This window comes from Schizosaccharomyces pombe (genome assembly GCF_000002945.2).
Source record: "Schizosaccharomyces pombe strain 972h- genome assembly, chromosome: II".
Classification (NCBI taxonomy): domain Eukaryota; kingdom Fungi; phylum Ascomycota; class Schizosaccharomycetes; order Schizosaccharomycetales; family Schizosaccharomycetaceae; genus Schizosaccharomyces; species Schizosaccharomyces pombe.
In genome coordinates, this window is record NC_003423.3 from 1028727 (window position 1) to 1045636 (window position 16910).

Sequence of the window (16910 nt, forward strand, 5' to 3'; positions counted from 1 at the left end):
ACGTTTGTGAGTGCCATAATTAATTGAAATAACGGGGTTTATATATAATACCAAACTAAATGCACGAGATGAAAGCTAATCTACTTGCCTGTTACAGAGAAATACAAGGTACACAACTTTAGTAATGTCAGGATATCAAGTAGTGAGAACATGACAAGGCAGGCTCCTTTTAATTGCGAAATCGTAGAAATATCATAAGGAGCTAAATAAAGAACGGCAGGAAAGGTATTTACAACAAGAGTAATAAAACAGCGTATCAGATATCGATTTAGCGAAATATTAGACACATGATATACCTACTAAATCAGCATCCATAACAGCTTTCCCATTGTGAATTTAATCCATCAAGAAATTTAAAGAGTGGATAACATTCCTTATATAATTCTACTCTAAACAAATGCACCCAAGCTAAGGGCAATGCCTTGAGTTTTTGAACGAATGCGAACATGTCCTGAGATAGGACCGGAGACGGATTTTTCAACGCTAAGACTCATAAGTGCGTCTTCCCCAAAAATACTGCAGGCGTACAAATTAGCACTCAAAAAACCACAGTCACCACGCAGAGACGCGTCTGGAGTAAGACAGTTCATATTGGTTTTCTTCATTATTTTATGTAAGAAATCGTACAGACTAATGTCTTCGTTGGAAGAAATATCGACCTTGTTTTCCCATTCAAATTCCGTCCACATGCTACGGAATTGAGATTCGGGAATGAATGCGGGTTTTATATAATCAATAATGTTGACTGGAATGCCATTCAAAACAACAATTTTGTCTTCGTCGGATGCTTTACCACCATACACGATATTTCCAAAGATTACTGCAGACTCCGTTGAAGATACCTTTACCGTAGCCTGAACAGATTTAAAGGCATGAGGTCCTAAATTCATGGGTGGTGGACGCTCTACAACCTTAAGATCTCCCAACGTAGCCAAATCAACAGAGAGATTCTGTAACGTGGTATCCGTTCGATTAACCAATAATATGTCTAGAATAATATCAAATTGTTGTATCTTCACATATGCCTCACAGTAAACAGGATCTGTAAAACCGGCTAATTGTACGATATGATCTAATTTAGATGCCAAATCTTCCACTACCATACCATCGTTGGTGGCTTGTATGATGTCGGACTCAAAATTAAGATCCTGCTTTTCTTCAATGACCCTTTGAAATTGGCGAATATTCAGTAGCTCATCGGCTTGAACAGCATCACTTCCATTAACTAACAAATCTGCCTCCTTTTGTCGCTTGTCTGATTGAGCAACAAGTGATGAAAATGCTTTTCGCATATCATCAAGAAACACCGTTTGGAATTCAGGAAGCTCTTCAAAGGAATATATGGCCCTGATACAGTTCATAATACGCTCAACAGAGTCATCATCAATGGTATATTTTACAAACTTGGACTGACCCACTCGAATTATAGATGTCATAATAAGACATGCTTCAGCTTTGAGAGCGTTCAATCGTTCTTTGTCGAAAGAAAGTCGAGCAAAACGCATCACAAGCTTTGTAAGAGCAGAAGCTAAAACAGCAGCAAGATAGTAATCACCACTCAAAATCTGTGTGCGCAACGGTGGCTTTTTTGAAGCTTTGACAGCCTCCAAACGAGCAGCACTTAAAGCTTCACTAGTGACTGCACTCTCGGTAGCGTAGGTTCCATCAGGAAGGACCTTTCGACTTGTTGAAGCCGGAGCAGATATATCAATAAGCAAATCGTCCTCAGGTACATTGGAAACGTCTTTTAAAAGTTGCTCCTCTGACGCCAAAATTGGAACTTCTCCAAGGCTTGCTCTAATACTCTTCCACGCAACGCGTATATCGTCCTCAGTTAGACAGTACTCGCCAGCAATCCATATTACACCACGGAAAATTTTACCAGCACGAAGCTCTTTCAAAGAGAGCAGGAGCTTAGTAATATTTGATGATCGGAGATCCGGGAATTTTTCCATGACCTCTTTAATAAATGATAAAACACTAGAAGCGGATTTGCTTTGAAAGTCCGATATATGGCTGAGTAAGTATTGGATAGCAGTAGCAGCAGTGTGAGGGAAGTTAATAGCACAAGAATGAATAGCCTTCGTAAGAGCACGACGGCGACCATCATCCTTTTCAGTTTCTCCATTCGATTTAGTAAGTTCCTTTTGAAAATGGTTAAGTATGTCTTCAACGTTTCTGCTAGAAACTAAGCCCATAATGATTGAGATAGCTTTCTCACAGACATCAAAATCTGAACTAGAAAGGAATGGAATCACATCTGTTATGAGGTCTTCTAAGATTGATTTATCACGGGCCGCCAATTGAGAAATACGATCCAGCATAATTAACTTGGCGTTATTGTCGGCTTCGCGATCTGCTAGTGCTAATAGACGAGACGCAGCGAGCTTCAGAGACTCCGCATCGGGAAATACATTAATAACTGAAGTAGCTGCCTCGAAAACTACACTACTATTGTTTGTGGCAGTCAAGGATACCAAAAGAGATTGGAATCTAAGTTTTTCGAGACCATCAGCTTTCGTTAAAACGACTTTACGAATAAATTCAATGATAACGAGAAGGGAAGAAGCGTTCAGAGAGGGAATTTGCTCAAAATTTGCCAAAAGCCAAGCTTTAGCTTTTTCGGGATCGATAGTAAACAAAACTATTAAAGCATTTCGTTTGCAAGTTCCCTCAGACTCAGCTGCAAGGAAGTCCTCGGCTAAACTGGCAGCGTCAGGAATGAGATGATTAGAGACTTGATATATGCTAAAGACGGCAAGAATAGCATTTTTACGGACATAGGCATGACGATGTTCTAAGCATTGGCGGACGGTTGGGATTAAGGGATCCAAAAGCTCTGGCTCTTTCAATTTACAAAGAAATCGTAAAGTAGCTCCCCGAATGAACTCATTAGGATGTTGCAAGTCATTGCGAAATGAGTTACAAGCTAAGATCATTTCTTGTTTCATAGTGCCATCGTTGTTATACTTAGGACAAACTTCCCAGTAATAGTACAAAAGCTTTTTCAGTTCTTTATTTCTGGAAGGCATTACAAATCGAATCACGTGCATTAAAATGGAAGGAAGAGAATCCCCGTTAATTACGACCCGCAGGATTGTCTTCATGGCAGATATCTTGACATAATCATTTTTGGACTCTAACGAGGTTTTTAGAGCATCAACAGATGGAGCTTCTAAAAAATCCTGTTGAACAAGTGTCCAACAAGACATATTTGCTGCTTAAGGTATGGTGACGGCAAAACCAACCTGATGTTTGTTGAAAGCAGGTGTTGTATAGCCAAGGTAGAAAGCTTAGAGGGGTGGTAAACATAAATTTTATCAGCTGCAAAAATTATATATATAGATAAACTAATAAAAAACTAATTTATTCTTTCAAATTCTTATTTTGAATGAAATCGAAAATCATATATCTCAGTGCCTACACATACAATAATTTGTATACTGTATGTTTCAACTTGCACAGATACTTCTATTAACACATCGCTGTACTTTTAGTGTACTGCATTAAAAAGCACTGTTAGTTGCAGAAATGATTGCAAAACCAGAGGAAACAGACAAGCACTTACTATAATATTTGTAAGGATAAAACAGTTTCTATTAAATTAAAAGGACCAAATGAGGGAGAAAATTTATACAGCATATTAGGGCACATTAATATGAAGACGCCCAAGAAATATATAAGTGAACAGACATTTGATTCGATCTATATTTTTGCGTCCGCAAAATCTTAAAAAAAGTACTTTAAGTATACTTGATGTGTATCTTTTATAGGAATCGTGTATTTTTACTAGTGACTTAAAGTTTATCATCAGTTGCAACTCATACTAGCGTATGGCGCTTTACAATAAAAGAAGGTGATTAATTTGTTATAGGGTCAATTTTATATGGCAGTTGAAGTTTTCACTGGTGAAGTGAACTACCCTTCTAGATATTGCAAATATACGTCTTTCACTTTAGAAGCTTTAGGATAGAAGGTATCAATTGACATCTAATTATATAAAGCATCAATTTCATTAAAAAACGTTTAACACCGAATCATAAAACATCAAAGAGAAAACATACAATAAAATATCAAAGTATCAATAAAAAGCGAATAAGAAAGCAAGATATTTGAATAAAAACATAAATTCAATGGAACTGATGAAATTCATATTCAGTACTCGCTTTTGACCATAAGCCTACTGTATCACGAAGTCGCTTTTTCAACTTAATAGTCTCAGCAGGACTAAACGTTATACCGTATCCCTTAAGATATTGGACACACTGTTCCTTTGACAATTCGTCAATGTCTTCGACTCTTTCTATCGGCGGTAATCCACTACTAACCGGCTCATTACCATTCAGAAATGGTACTGGTGACGCCAAATAACCTTGGTCTGAACGAGTTGCATTTTCAAGCTTTCTTGTCAACATGATCGACCTACATGAGCGAGCATCAATTGTTTCCATTTTCTGATCCATTGAGTCAAGTCGCTGCTCCATAGAGTCAAATCGTTGGTCAATAGAATTAAATCGCTGCTCTATTGACTGAAACCTTGCTTCAGTTTTTTGTTCGAGTAAATCAATTCTAGTGTTCAAACGGATCGTTTCCCTTTTCATTTCAACCATTTCAACTTTCATTTCGGCCATTTCGCCTTTCATAGATGTCATCTCATTCTGCATAGCGTCAAACCGAGAATTCATGTCATTTTGCATTGAGTCCATTTTAGAAAATATTCGTTCGAAAATTCCACCTAGTTTAGTGTTTGCCCATTCATCTATCCAGCGTGGAAATTGTACTTCTCCCGATTGTTCTTCAGAAATTTCCCTTTCAATCGCTAACTTTTTCCATCCTTGTAGCCTTTCATTGCATTCAATTTCATATTTCATTTTACGATCTCATTCCTCAATATATTTTTTTCAAGTGCTTCTCTTTTGTTTTCGTCAATTTCTAACAATGTAGAATCTACAGATCTCTCGTATCTTTCAATGAAAATTTTTAAATCTTCCGCAGAATCATTTGGTGGTGGCAGATTGTAGTCATTATCAAAATTCTCGTTCGACATCATCCTTATTATTTATACAAAACCAGTTGCAATAAACCGCAGTATTCTTTTTAACGATAAAATTTCAATTCACTATAACTATACAAATGATATCTTTTGTAGCCTGCCTTATATGTTTACTAATTGACAAATATTTCTCAGAAAGGGAAATCTTGGAAAATAAAAGTACAAACGTGTGTTGAAAGCAATATTTAATATATGTGTTGTAAGTAAATTCAAATCTCTCAAGTTCCCCTTATATACAACTTTAAACAAAGAATGCTAAGGACAAAGAAAAGAGTTTTTGATGGATTAAGAAACAAGGTAACCTAAGTAACTTCACACTGGGAGTACGTGATACAGATAATGAAAATGGGCTTTATCTGTAAAATAAAAGAAAAATGGCTTATTTGCAGGTAACTTATTACAAAGTTAGATTTATTGAATAGAGGAGTATTTGTTTAAAAACAAACTTCGATTGCAAACATGCATAACAAAGTTAATAGAAAAACATTTCTTTATCCTGCTTTATTGTATTCCTCTTAAGGGATTCTCAACAGCTCTAAATAATCACGAAATATTTAAAGAAAAGGTATATTACTCATTCAAGCTATTAATTGTAAATAATATAACCCATAGCTACAACAAATGCGTTAAGAGGATATAATGTTAGCTACGCAAGTATTTAATTTAACGATACGTAGAACTACGGTGTTTTCCTAGTGATCTATTATATTGTAATTCGCAAGTAATATATAAGTAGCAATTGAGATTGGTATTCTAATATATGGGTTATATTGTTGAATAGATGAATGAGCAAATACAAGACTTGAAAAGTCCTTCAATGATATATTTCTGGTATAGAGTGTTGGCGAAACGACATGAATTCTGAGTTTGACGCTACGCAGAATGAGATTGCATCCATTAAGTTGAAATAACTACTATGAAAGGTGAAATGACTATCATTGGCAGAAAATGAACATTAGTTTTATACGTTGACATTCTTACGGCACTTTTTATTTACAATTTTGCTTACTACTAGTCATCCCGTTTTAACTTTGTTCTTAGGAGTTAATTTATTTTACTTTATTCATTTATTTTTTTATTTTTTTTGAAACTCGTATTATCGTTCAATTTCAGAACATCTTTACTGCTTTGCCTGCCCGGTTGACAAATAAATACGATTTCAAACGAACAATTAGTTTATTATATAATTTTTTACGTAAGTATATGCCATAGTTTATAGTAATACAAGGGAAGCAAAAACAAAGTCTCAATGCGGTGAGTAGTATATAGTAATTCCTGCTTCAGACAAGTCATTAAAACACACATTTGCACTCCGTACACATTTCTCAACACGCCGAATAGTTTCTTTTCATAATCCCCAACATATAACATCACAAGATTTCGTCTAGCATTCTTACCAAAACTCGTACTGTAAATGTTACAGTGAGTGATAGCCGTTAGCTAAGATGACCTGCTGAGACTAAACAAAATCATGAGAAAACGAATAATGTATTTTATATACCTAATATTTAAGAGGGAATCTTGGAGAAAACTGGGTAGTTTGAGAATAATAAATGTTCTTTTCCATCTTTACAAATGAGACGAAGATTTTTGCTCTACCCAAACTAATTAATCTGTTGTTTCAAAATCATTTTAAGTATAGGCTATAATGTAAAACATTGATATTATACAAGAAGTATTTATTACTTATGCTTATGATTTCGTTTGCGATGCTAACAGCAGTGTGTCGTAAGAAACTCACCATCAGCATAAAACAAGATGGCTTTGACTCCAGACACTGTTTCTTCAAAGTTGGCTACTCTAAATGAAACACAAGAAAGTATAACGGGAATAGCGCATTGGGTTATGTTTCACAAGCGTTATGCTGATGAAATTGTCCAAATATGGCTGGAAGCTTTGTATGAATGTATGACTCCTTTAGGAATTTGTTCGATTGTCTAACTAATTTAACCAGCTTCTTCCAACAAAAAGCTTTTATTGCTTTACCTGCTCAACGAAGTCGTTCAACAATCCCGGGTCAAAAAAATATCTGAATATATTGATGCCGTTTCTCCAGTAAGTTACTATCATTATGAGCTTGGAACATCTCCTATATGGTTTAGATTCTAATAATATTTGCATAGTATGTCGTAAACTCTGTAGCTGACGCGTACGCGTCAGTTCCTGCTTCCATTAAAACAAAAATCAAATACGTTTTTGACGTTTGGTGTCAACGCGGCATATTTTCTAAGGAGATACTTTTATCCTTGCAGGAAAGGTTTAATAATGCCGAGAACAGTGGCCATTCTAACTATTACCCCGTTGGCCCTCCGGAATGGGTATGCCGCAATTCAAATAAAATATCAGAACTTTACTAATTGCATAGGCACCTTACACTCGTTTAATGACACAAACTAGTTTATACGCAAAATCTGCTCACTCTACCAAAACTGTGGTAGATGCATTGTATAAATCATACTTGGAGAAACAATCAGATTATTCTGAACTACTCGATAATTATAAAAAGCAACTAAATAAAGCCTCTGAATCATGTAAAGGTAATTATCAGGCTTGCATCGAATCCCGATCCACACTCATTACTTCCTTGGAATCGCTTATAGAAGAACAAAAAAAGCTACTTTCAGAGGAAGAAGAGAGCCTAAAATCTGTTGAATCCATAATTTCTAATTTAGAGAATAAGGAAAGTACAACAGCTACCTCTACCTTGACCGATGCAGGTTTTGGAGATAAAAGTTCTACTGCTGGCAAACATAATGTAGAAACAACATCACCTCCGTCTAGTTCTCCAAACAGTGATGATGCTTATTCTCCTCAAGTAGATTCTTACTCTCCAAGCATTAACAGCGTACCATATACTTCCAATATTGTCGAAAATCCATCTGAAGACAATCTCTCTCCTCTTCCTCCTCCTGCCAGTGGACCCTATTCCCAAGAAGAAGAAGAAACATCATTATTTAAAAGCCAGAGAAAAGAAGAAAATGAAGAGGAATCTAAAGAATTACCAGAAGACTCAGATATCTATGGAAAAGATAGTTCTCCCTCTTCGGACGACTCTAGTGCAGCTGGTCTATATGGTGATAGCTGAAATCCATGAAATGTAATGCTTAGTTTTCATTATTTTTCTTTTTTTTTTTAAACTGTCAATCAATGTGGCAGTCTTAGTCAATAAGCATTTTTAGAATACCTATCCTAACCTTTTATATGCGTCAGTACCTGACTTCATCCTATCGAAGCCGTTTTTGGAATTTTGTATATTTCGAAGAAAGTTGAGCCCTATCTAGGAAGAATGGGCTTTTAATGTCTGAAAAAAAACATTCTTGCGAAGAAAAATCGCTGCAACTATATCCTCTTTCAAATAAAATTCGTCATGTAAATCCGAATATTTCAGCTCTTCCGTCTGAGACTGATATATCTGAATCATTGACGAACGATTTAACTAAACTAGAAATTTCTAACTATGCTCCATTTAATAGAGATTTAGAGACTTTTTCCGATTTAATTTTTGGCTTAACTAATATACAAAAAAAATCATTGTATTCTCTTCAATTAGGCAGAAGTAGAGGATATGCTTTATATTCAGACGAGAATGAGAAATATTTGTGGTCTATAAATACTAAAATCACCTCTACGGAACAAAGGGAAGTACTGCTTGTCAAATCTAATAATAAGAAGTTTGATACTTCCATCGTCCTAAAACATACTCACTTATCATCCAAGTCTCAAAACGAAAAAAAAGCTAGAGTAAAAGTATTTCGGCAAGAAATTTGGGCCCTCAAAACTTTGTCGCATCCATGTGTTGTGCAGCTATTAAATTACTACGTTTCCTCCGCCGAATTAATACTCGTAGAGAATTATTGTATGGGAGGAGATCTCTATCATTACACTAAAAAACATCATTCGGATTTCAGCCTTGAATTTGTTGGGCGAATTTTTTCTGAGTTAGTACATACAGTTGCTTACCTTCATTCCAAATGTTTGATTCATAGAGATTTAAAACTTGAAAGTAAGCTCGATGAATAAGGATTTTCAACTTTTACAGTTATGATTTTAAACTAACACTTTGTCTTTAGATATATTGCTTACCCAACCTTATAATGTTATAAAGACGATTGATAATTGGAAGAACTACCCAAATGCTTTAATTCAGATTTCTGACTTTGAGCTTTCTATTTTTGTTGACAGTAAAAATCATTTAGTGCAATCCAGCTGCGGCAGCCAAGAATATGCACCACCGGAAGTTTATATGGGTATTGCACATGATGGATTTCGCGCGGACGCTTGGTCTCTCGGAATAGTTTTATTTGCACTATTAGAGGGTCGTCTTCCCTTTGACTCCTACCCAACTTTGGATCCTGAGAATGTAAGGATCAAACGTTATGTTCAAAGGCTTGTAAGATGTGATTATACATGGCACTTATGCAAATCGCCATTCAAAAGATCTACTGGAAATACTAATGATAACGACGATCCTTCATGGCGGTTCCGCTTATTTGTGAAAAAACTTCTCAAAAATAGAGACCAGCGCAGCACACCGACTGAATTGTTAAAAGATTTTAATAAACATGGCAACTTTACTTTACCGTTATTAGAGAACGTTACGATTTAGAGACCTTTAATGATAAATGTCTTACTTCAATGGATTATGTCTGTACCTAATTATTTTGATAACGCGCTTTTAATTTCAATAGAAAATTAGTAGCAGATTTTTACAAAAACTATTCATCGTTTTAATCCAATCCTAGTAGAAAAATGAAACTCACTTAAATTTTAATCATCATCCCAATGAGGGTTGGGGCCAGGTGGTTTTGGACCTCCAGCTGGTTTAGACATAACAACTTGATCAACGTTTAAAACAGTGAGTACAGTTTCAGTTGCTAATCTAATTGCTGATTTTTTTGCTAATAAAACATCAAATATACCAGCTTCTTTCGCATCTAATGTTCCATCATTTTCACATTCAACATCAACTCCAATTGATTCACCGTTTTCCTTATGATGGGCAGCATAAAGTTTGCTAATAACATCAGTAGGATCTAATCCAGCGTTTTCTGAAATAGTCCTAGGAACAACCTCAAATGCTTCTCCATACTGTTTGATTGCATGTTGATATATACCAGGAGTTTTTTCACCAACTGAAATTAGACGAATACAGAGTTGCATATCACTAGCTCCAGCACCAAAGATTAAACGGTTATCTTTGACCAAAGCTTTTACGATATTTACACCATCATCAATCGCTCTTTCCAAATCATCCAAGTATGTCTTAGTAGCCCCTCGAAGCACGATTGTTGCAGTACGTGTAATATCCTCAACTTGACGGAATACAGTGACACGATCACCACCAATCTCAATCGTCTCAACAACATCGACGGATCCCATCTCTTCAGGCATGGGAACACCCATACGAGCCAACGGGGTAGCGCCAACCACCCGACATAAGCGACGTAATTCAAATTTGCTTGGCACACGAATAACAAGGATTTCAAATCTATTCAAATAATGTAAAACTAAGTCATTGACATTGCCACTAGTGACAACTACCCTAACACCAGCATCGTAAATTTCTTTAATGTGAGACTCAATAAGGTTCTCCTCTCCTTTAGAAAAGTCAAGCATTTCTTGAGCATTATGCAACAATACTGTGCCTTTTGTTTCGGTTTGAGAAATATCCAAAGGGCATGAAAAAACAGCAACTTTAGCTTCTTTTGAACGTGTAACGGTGCCCTCTGGCTCTCTAGGAAATACCATGCCCTTTACAACCTGAGAGTTATAAAGGCTACTTCCCATAATTTTAACCACACGGATATTGTCAACGTTAAACTTGGATGGATCTTTGGGAAGAACTGTGAGGATCGCTTTAGCAACTAAATCCGAAAGGAAATCTTCATTTCCATATTGCTTAGAAGATATACAAGTTCGAATTGCTTTAATAAGCTCCTTCTCACTTTCAACAGTCTCAATTTTATCAGCACAAATTTCCTCCAAAACCTCCATAGTGTGTGATAAAGCCATTTCGTATCCTTTAGCAATTTCCAAGGGAGTGAGACCCATGCGAATCATGTTTTCAGCCTTGGCTAAAAGTTCACCTGTAAATACAACCACAAAATTTGCAGCATCACCAAGCTAATGGTTAGTAAACAGAAAATGGTTTTAAGAGCAAATCAATGTACAAATATTTGAAGTATAAATAAACAAAGTAAGCGTCAATACGATAGAGTTATATAAAACATGAAAACGTTGATAAAAGGGTAATCAAAGTGCTTTCTAAAATGCCCTTTTGTAAGGCACATGAGTGGATCAAAAGGTAAAGGAAGCTTAAAATAAAGTCCGCAAAGAAAAAAAATCCGCTTATTTAATGTTCAAACAAGTGTATCTCAAAAAAAATTGTACAGTTAATGAATTAACTTACCTCATTCTCCTGTTGTTGGGTAGCATCGACAACTAGTTTAGCAGCAGGATGAATAACCTCCAATTCACGTATAATGGTCGCAGCATCATTCGTCAAAAACGTCTGTTGCAGATGATTGACAACTATGTGTGTGTTAGAGAATAAGAAATGAAATAACTGTTTGAGTCAACATACCAATTTTATTTTTTCCATTTGGACCCAAAGAGGTACGGGTCTAAAAGTATCAGTAAATGAATGAAACTTGCTTAATAAATTATAGGTCCTTACGATTTCTGAAAGTTCACGAATAGCATTACAATTACGGATTACTGCATCCTCTACGCCCTGCATAATCCGATATCCTTCGCGAAACAGTTGAGGCCCAGAGGCCTTTGGAACTCGCAAAGCCATTTTGTTTACGAAAGCCTTTATGTCTTGGTAAAAGTCAAGTGGTGATTAGCCAGTACAGTAGTAAAACTATATTTCGGTATTGAGCAACCATCCTTGCATTATGTTAAATAAATTAGTGATTTCAAAAGTAAAAGCAAACGACTTCAAAAGTATATATATAGTATTTCTCAAATGTTTCCTTCGTACAAAAAGTTATAGTAGTTGTCTTTTTTAAAAATGATAAAATATTTACATTAAATTATAGTAAACTTTTCAGTAACCCCTTCCGTTAACGCAGATTTGGTGAGAGAATAAATAAGATATGCATCACTCAAATAAAGGCTTTGCAATTATAAATTTTGTAAACTTAATATACCAACAATTGTAACTACTAAACTCAGTACAGCCAGTATTAAAACAAAAAAAGAAGCAAGTTATCAATTAAACATTATCATCTCATTTATAAGTAACATTCTTAAAAATTGCCTTGTATGATAGCAGTAGAATGAAGAAATTTTGTTTTGTGGAAAGAAAAGAAGACAGCAAACCCACAGGTGATTTAATCAACAAATCTTGCCAAGAACTTCTTGTGAAACTCGCTTCTCAACATATCATTAACAAATCCAGGCCGAGGTGTGTCATCAACCCCTTTATGTGTATTCCTAAAAACAACGTCTTCGTCCCATCGACGCTTAACTTGAAAAGACCCTGAAGAAGCTTTATTCAAAAGCTCATTTCCAAAAGCTATTTCCCGTTCCCTTTTTTCTTGCTCCAGTGCTCTGTTTTTCTCTTCCTGAAGCATTTGCTCTCGTTTTCTTTCTTGTTTTATATTTTCCAACTCTCGAAGTAGCTGTTGTGTCTCATCTTCTGAATCGGACTCTTCGTCCGAACTTTCTGAATTTGATGAGTCAACGGATTCTTGAGAATTTGATTCTGTTTTTCTTCTTTTAATTGATACCTCAGAATTTTTATTTGAACTATCCACACTGTCGTCGCTATCGCTAGCATCCTCGTCCGCCTCCAAAGTCTGCCGTAACAGCTCTTGATAATCAACCTCAACATCGTTATTGGGTTTATCGTCCGTTGAAGGGGAAGTGAAACCTTCTATGAGTTTTGAATTCTGGCTTACTTCTTCAGAAGAGGCACCATGTTCTTGAGTTGCAAAATGTGCAGCCTCTGCACGTAACAATGCCTCTCGTAAATCCTGTTTTCTGACCTCTTCCTCAGTTCCTTGAGATTCTTGTCTATATTTTAGTTTTAAATGAGCTGGTAATGCGCGACTAGACGTTATCCTAGTAGGGGCCATTTCTGAATGCCCCCTAGCTGGATCAAATTGGGGTCTCTAAACATGAGTTAGTTTTAAATTATAAAATAGAGGATATATATGTAAATTGAGCATACATGTGCAGTCGTCATATTGAAAAAATATGCAATTCACAACTGTTATTATTGAGACTATGTTGGTGGAGTGCAAATACGATTACACCAAAAAATCTTAATATTTACTCTTGCAAAGTAATCATGATTCACTACTTTAGTAAGTATTCACTCTTAAATTCTTATAACGTTCTAAAAAACGTTAATTGATAGAACTGGATTTATTGTTAAGACAGGTAAATAACGCATCAATTGAACCACCTGGAAGGAAGGTATTTATTTTCATAAATTAATAATTACTATAATTAAATTTGGCAAAATTGCCAACAGATAAGCGAATAATTATTGATCTTTCTTGGACTAAAATGCATACTCAGCGATAAACTCTCCATAGTAAAGAATCATCGCAAAAAATTCCTTAGCTGTGGGGACAATCTGTTTAGCAGGTAATAAATATCCCTTGTTTAATTAGTAAAAAATTTTAGAGATATCAACTTACATAATCACCCATGTCTCGTAATCGAATATTGAAAGGCCATGCTACATCAGCAGCAAAATAAACCCAGTCAATGGCAGTTCCAGGTAGGTAATGTTTATGAAATCCATCATACGGTATACATGCTTGTTGATATGTGTAGTATCTACTATTTACGCGATGCAACTCTTTAACTAAGCCAATTGCTAATTCCTCAAAATTCTCAGTATCAGGAGGAAACAAGTCGCAGGTATATGCATAAGGCCACAAAACTAACTTAATTAGTAAATGAAAATAGACTGTCGAAACATACCAGATTGTGAATACGAATGCACATCAAGAAATCCAACGACCTTTTTCTGCTCTTGCGACAAGGATTCAGTTATCAGATTGAACAAGGCCATAGTTTCGTTAGCCTGAAAAGGTGATAATCCTCCATATTCTTGAGTTTGTTAGTTGTAATAAGTCATCAAAAAAAATAGTTCGCTTACCGTTGCTGCAAGGATCAATATTACCGTTGAAGCCAAATGCCCAATTCGCATCGAGATTTATGCCAAAACACTCGGAATTATTAAGAGGCTGTCTGTTTTTTGACCACTGACAAATAATTAGTATATGCTTCATTACAAACCACTTACCAGTCTATCGTTTGACCATGTATATTCATAACCATCAACGTTTAAAACTGGAATAAAAATCCATTCAAATTTATCCAAAAGCTTTCGGACATGACCATCGGAATCATATTTTGCCAACAATTGCCATGCGGCATAGCAAACAGATGGAATACCTATCCACTCACGAGCATGAGATCCTCCTTGAATAATAATCACTTTCTTGTTACGAATCTTTTCCCCGTTGTCGGAAGGATGTCGACCGTTCAATTTTAGGCCTAAAATCGTTCGACCTTCCGCTGTAATTCCAACTGGAACTAGTTCACTTAAATCTTTGTAAAGGGACGCCATCAACCTCAACCAGGAATTAATCGATTCTAAATTCTGATATGACTTGAAAAAAATATCCGTAAAGGAAGTAAACATTTCGTGATTTAAATGACCATTTTCAACGGCTTGAAGGAAAGCTTCTGTGGAAAAAGGGGAATTCGTAGTATCTGGAACAATGCTTTCAAATAAGGTCTCTGTCAGATTGTTTATAAGTATGTCACTACGATATTGACTCTTCCAAAAATCAAAATTTTCTTCTTTTAAACGTAAATCCACATGATCGAAATTGTAGTCCCAAATATCAAGGTTTTGACTTTGAGCTTTCTGCAAGATATCGCTCAAATTATTTTCTTCTTCCAAATGCAAACGGACTACTATTTCTTCGTTATAATCAGGAATTTTTTCGGCCCAAATTAACTGTTCTTCTGATATGGCCGCAGTCTCGCCATTAAACCCAACGTAACTGGTCATCCAAGATCGAATATCTGAATTCCATTTCACTCCAAGTTCTCTAGAACTTTTTCCGTAGCAAAGGAATAATACAAATACGATCTGAGAAGCCAAAAGGATAAATACTAAAGACTTTAGAGATTTATTGTAAGCCATGAGTTAGAAAGAGCAGTCTTCAGTGACATGGAAAAAGGAGATATAGAATAATTAAGATATTCCCTTTAGAAAAGCGTCGAAATAAATAAATTAAGTAACGCTTGTTCGGTATAATTAATAAGAAGAATATAGCTTGGCGCTTCGCCCAGCTTTGATTATCTACGTAAGGGACGACAACAGTTTAACGCTGAAATTAGCTACTACTCAACGAAATTTAACCTCTTCCCTAATCAAACGCTATAACACTTTACATCGGTGAAATCAGGTCTCACTATTGCCTATAAATACAAACATGGATCGCACATTAAGAATATACTAAATTAAGTCAATAATATTATACCAACATAAATAAAGCAAAAAGCTATAGTATATTGCTATAATGCATTGTATAGTTATGGATAACTAAATCAGCCAATTGAAAAAACGTTAAAGTTGAACTAGTCAATTACAAAGGATGATTAAAAAAGACCGCCACGAAGACGAAGAACAAGGTGAAGAGTAGACTCCTTTTGAATGTTGTAATCTGAAAGAGTACGTCCATCTTCAAGTTGCTTACCAGCAAAAATAAGACGTTGTTGATCAGGAGGAATGCCTTCCTTATCCTGAATCTTGCTCTTTACGTTATCAATGGTGTCAGAAGACTCAACTTCCAATGTAATGGTTTTACCAGTCAAGGTTTTGACAAAAATTTGCATACCGCCACGAAGACGAAGAACAAGATGTAGAGTAGACTCCTTTTGAATGTTGTAATCTGAAAGAGTACGTCCGTCTTCAAGTTGCTTACCAGCAAAAATAAGACGTTGTTGATCAGGAGGAATGCCTTCCTTATCCTGAATCTTGCTCTTTACGTTATCAATGGTGTCAGAAGACTCAACTTCCAATGTAATGGTTTTACCAGTCAAGGTTTTGACAAAAATTTGCATACCGCCACGAAGACGAAGAACAAGGTGAAGAGTAGACTCCTTTTGAATGTTGTAATCTGAAAGAGTACGTCCGTCTTCAAGTTGCTTACCAGCAAAAATAAGACGTTGTTGATCAGGAGGAATGCCTTCCTTATCCTGAATCTTGCTCTTTACGTTATCAATGGTGTCAGAAGACTCAACTTCCAATGTAATGGTTTTACCAGTCAAGGTTTTGACAAAAATTTGCATACCGCCACGAAGACGAAGAACAAGATGTAGAGTAGACTCCTTTTGAATGTTGTAATCTGAAAGAGTACGTCCATCTTCAAGTTGCTTACCAGCAAAAATAAGACGTTGTTGATCAGGAGGAATGCCTTCCTTATCCTGAATCTTGCTCTTTACGTTATCAATGGTGTCAGAAGACTCAACTTCCAATGTAATGGTTTTACCAGTCAAGGTTTTGACAAAAATTTGCATACCGCCACGAAGACGAAGAACAAGGTGAAGAGTAGACTCCTTTTGAATGTTGTAATCTGAAAGAGTACGTCCATCTTCAAGTTGCTTACCAGCAAAAATAAGACGTTGTTGATCAGGAGGAATGCCTTCCTTATCCTGAATCTTGCTCTTTACATTGTCAATGGTATCGGAAGATTCAACTTCCAATGTAATAGTCTTTCCAGTTAATGTCTTGACGAAAATCTGCATGGTAGAGATTGTGTGTGTACAAATGCAAAGTAATGAAGGGGGGAAGCCACCTTTATATAGACGTCGCCAC

General features: G+C 35.9%; 8 protein-coding genes and 12 long non-coding RNA genes across 20 annotated transcripts, besides 1 other annotated feature; 11 read left to right on the plus strand and 9 right to left on the minus strand.

Annotated features, from left to right (window-relative positions):
- Positions 1 to 151: 151 nt before the first annotated feature.
- On the minus strand, positions 152 to 3212 carry sec26 (coatomer beta subunit Sec26; the record flags this gene model as incomplete). Its single annotated transcript, NM_001021310.3, has 1 exon — positions 152 to 3212. One exon carries the CDS (start codon positions 3210 to 3212, stop codon positions 390 to 392), a length of 2823 nt encoding a protein of 940 aa, NP_595403.1. The 3' UTR covers positions 152 to 389.
- On the plus strand, positions 378 to 652 carry SPOM_SPNCRNA.4982. Its single transcript, NR_194337.1, has one exon. It is a non-coding gene; the product is annotated as a non-coding RNA (long non-coding RNA).
- SPOM_SPNCRNA.4983 lies at positions 2181 to 2438 on the plus strand. Its single transcript, NR_194338.1, has one exon. It is a non-coding gene; the product is annotated as a non-coding RNA (long non-coding RNA).
- On the plus strand, positions 2651 to 3278 carry SPOM_SPNCRNA.4984. The gene has a single exon (NR_194339.1). It is a non-coding gene; the product is annotated as a non-coding RNA (long non-coding RNA).
- A 319-nt stretch (positions 3279 to 3597) lies between these two features.
- prl42 lies at positions 3598 to 4045 on the plus strand. The gene has a single exon (NR_150812.1). It is a non-coding gene; the product is annotated as a non-coding RNA, poly(A)-bearing (long non-coding RNA).
- On the minus strand, positions 3831 to 5050 carry SPOM_SPBC337.02C (uncharacterized protein; the record flags this gene model as incomplete). Its single annotated transcript, NM_001356072.1, is given in 2 exon segments — positions 3831 to 4881; positions 4884 to 5050. Coding segments are annotated over 2 exon segments (918 nt in total). The 3' UTR covers positions 3831 to 4130.
- A 75-nt stretch (positions 5051 to 5125) lies between these two features.
- SPOM_SPNCRNA.4985 lies at positions 5126 to 5408 on the minus strand. Its single transcript, NR_194340.1, has one exon. It is a non-coding gene; the product is annotated as a non-coding RNA (long non-coding RNA).
- SPOM_SPNCRNA.4986 lies at positions 5195 to 5502 on the plus strand. The gene has a single exon (NR_194341.1). It is a non-coding gene; the product is annotated as a non-coding RNA (long non-coding RNA).
- Positions 5503 to 5693: 191 nt separating this feature from the next.
- Positions 5694 to 6005: an LONG TERMINAL REPEAT.
- Positions 5794 to 6224, plus strand: SPOM_SPNCRNA.4987. The gene has a single exon (NR_194342.1). It is a non-coding gene; the product is annotated as a non-coding RNA (long non-coding RNA).
- On the minus strand, positions 6208 to 7365 carry SPOM_SPNCRNA.1406. Its single transcript, NR_150286.1, has one exon. It is a non-coding gene; the product is annotated as a non-coding RNA (long non-coding RNA).
- rhn1 (RNA polymerase II transcription termination factor) lies at positions 6796 to 8138 on the plus strand (the record flags this gene model as incomplete). The annotated part of the gene is made up of 4 exons (NM_001021311.2): positions 6796 to 6959; positions 7008 to 7108; positions 7177 to 7371; positions 7419 to 8138. Exons 1-4 carry the CDS (start codon positions 6812 to 6814, stop codon positions 8136 to 8138), a joined length of 1164 nt encoding a protein of 387 aa, NP_595404.1. The 5' UTR covers positions 6796 to 6811.
- On the minus strand, positions 7570 to 8554 carry SPOM_SPNCRNA.4988. Its single transcript, NR_194343.1, has one exon. It is a non-coding gene; the product is annotated as a non-coding RNA (long non-coding RNA).
- ppk27 (serine/threonine protein kinase Ppk27) lies at positions 8351 to 9659 on the plus strand (the record flags this gene model as incomplete). The annotated part of the gene is made up of 2 exons (NM_001021312.1): positions 8351 to 9056; positions 9124 to 9659. 2 exons carry the CDS (start codon positions 8351 to 8353, stop codon positions 9657 to 9659), a joined length of 1242 nt encoding a protein of 413 aa, NP_595405.1.
- A 76-nt stretch (positions 9660 to 9735) lies between these two features.
- cct8 (chaperonin-containing T-complex theta subunit Cct8) lies at positions 9736 to 11888 on the minus strand. The gene is made up of 4 exons (NM_001021313.3): positions 11730 to 11888; positions 11637 to 11676; positions 11463 to 11584; positions 9736 to 11176 (listed from the first exon to the last, which is right to left on the minus strand). Exons 1-4 carry the CDS (start codon positions 11850 to 11852, stop codon positions 9821 to 9823), a joined length of 1641 nt encoding a protein of 546 aa, NP_595406.1. The 5' UTR covers positions 11853 to 11888; the 3' UTR covers positions 9736 to 9820.
- On the plus strand, positions 10281 to 11031 carry SPOM_SPNCRNA.4989. Its single transcript, NR_194344.1, has one exon. It is a non-coding gene; the product is annotated as a non-coding RNA (long non-coding RNA).
- Positions 11889 to 12261: 373 nt separating the features above from the next.
- cwf15 lies at positions 12262 to 13303 on the minus strand. The gene is made up of 2 exons (NM_001021314.3): positions 13233 to 13303; positions 12262 to 13173 (listed from the first exon to the last, which is right to left on the minus strand). Exons 1-2 carry the CDS (start codon positions 13245 to 13247, stop codon positions 12391 to 12393), a joined length of 798 nt encoding a protein of 265 aa, NP_595407.1. The 5' UTR covers positions 13248 to 13303; the 3' UTR covers positions 12262 to 12390.
- SPOM_SPNCRNA.4990 lies at positions 12274 to 13288 on the plus strand. Its single transcript, NR_194346.1, has one exon. It is a non-coding gene; the product is annotated as a non-coding RNA (long non-coding RNA).
- An 80-nt stretch (positions 13304 to 13383) lies between the features above and the next one.
- ecm14 (carboxypeptidase) lies at positions 13384 to 15368 on the minus strand. The gene is made up of 5 exons (NM_001021315.3): positions 14322 to 15368; positions 14175 to 14280; positions 13997 to 14125; positions 13708 to 13955; positions 13384 to 13667 (listed from the first exon to the last, which is right to left on the minus strand). Exons 1-5 carry the CDS (start codon positions 15231 to 15233, stop codon positions 13569 to 13571), a joined length of 1494 nt encoding a protein of 497 aa, NP_595408.1. The 5' UTR covers positions 15234 to 15368; the 3' UTR covers positions 13384 to 13568.
- SPOM_SPNCRNA.4991 lies at positions 14721 to 15555 on the plus strand. Its single transcript, NR_194347.1, has one exon. It is a non-coding gene; the product is annotated as a non-coding RNA (long non-coding RNA).
- ubi4 (protein modifier, ubiquitin) lies at positions 15545 to 16866 on the minus strand. The gene has a single exon (NM_001021316.3). The coding sequence runs from the start codon at positions 16838 to 16840 to the stop codon at positions 15692 to 15694; it is 1149 nt and encodes a 382-aa protein (NP_595409.1). The 5' UTR covers positions 16841 to 16866; the 3' UTR covers positions 15545 to 15691.
- Between the last annotated feature and the right edge of the window lie 44 nt (positions 16867 to 16910).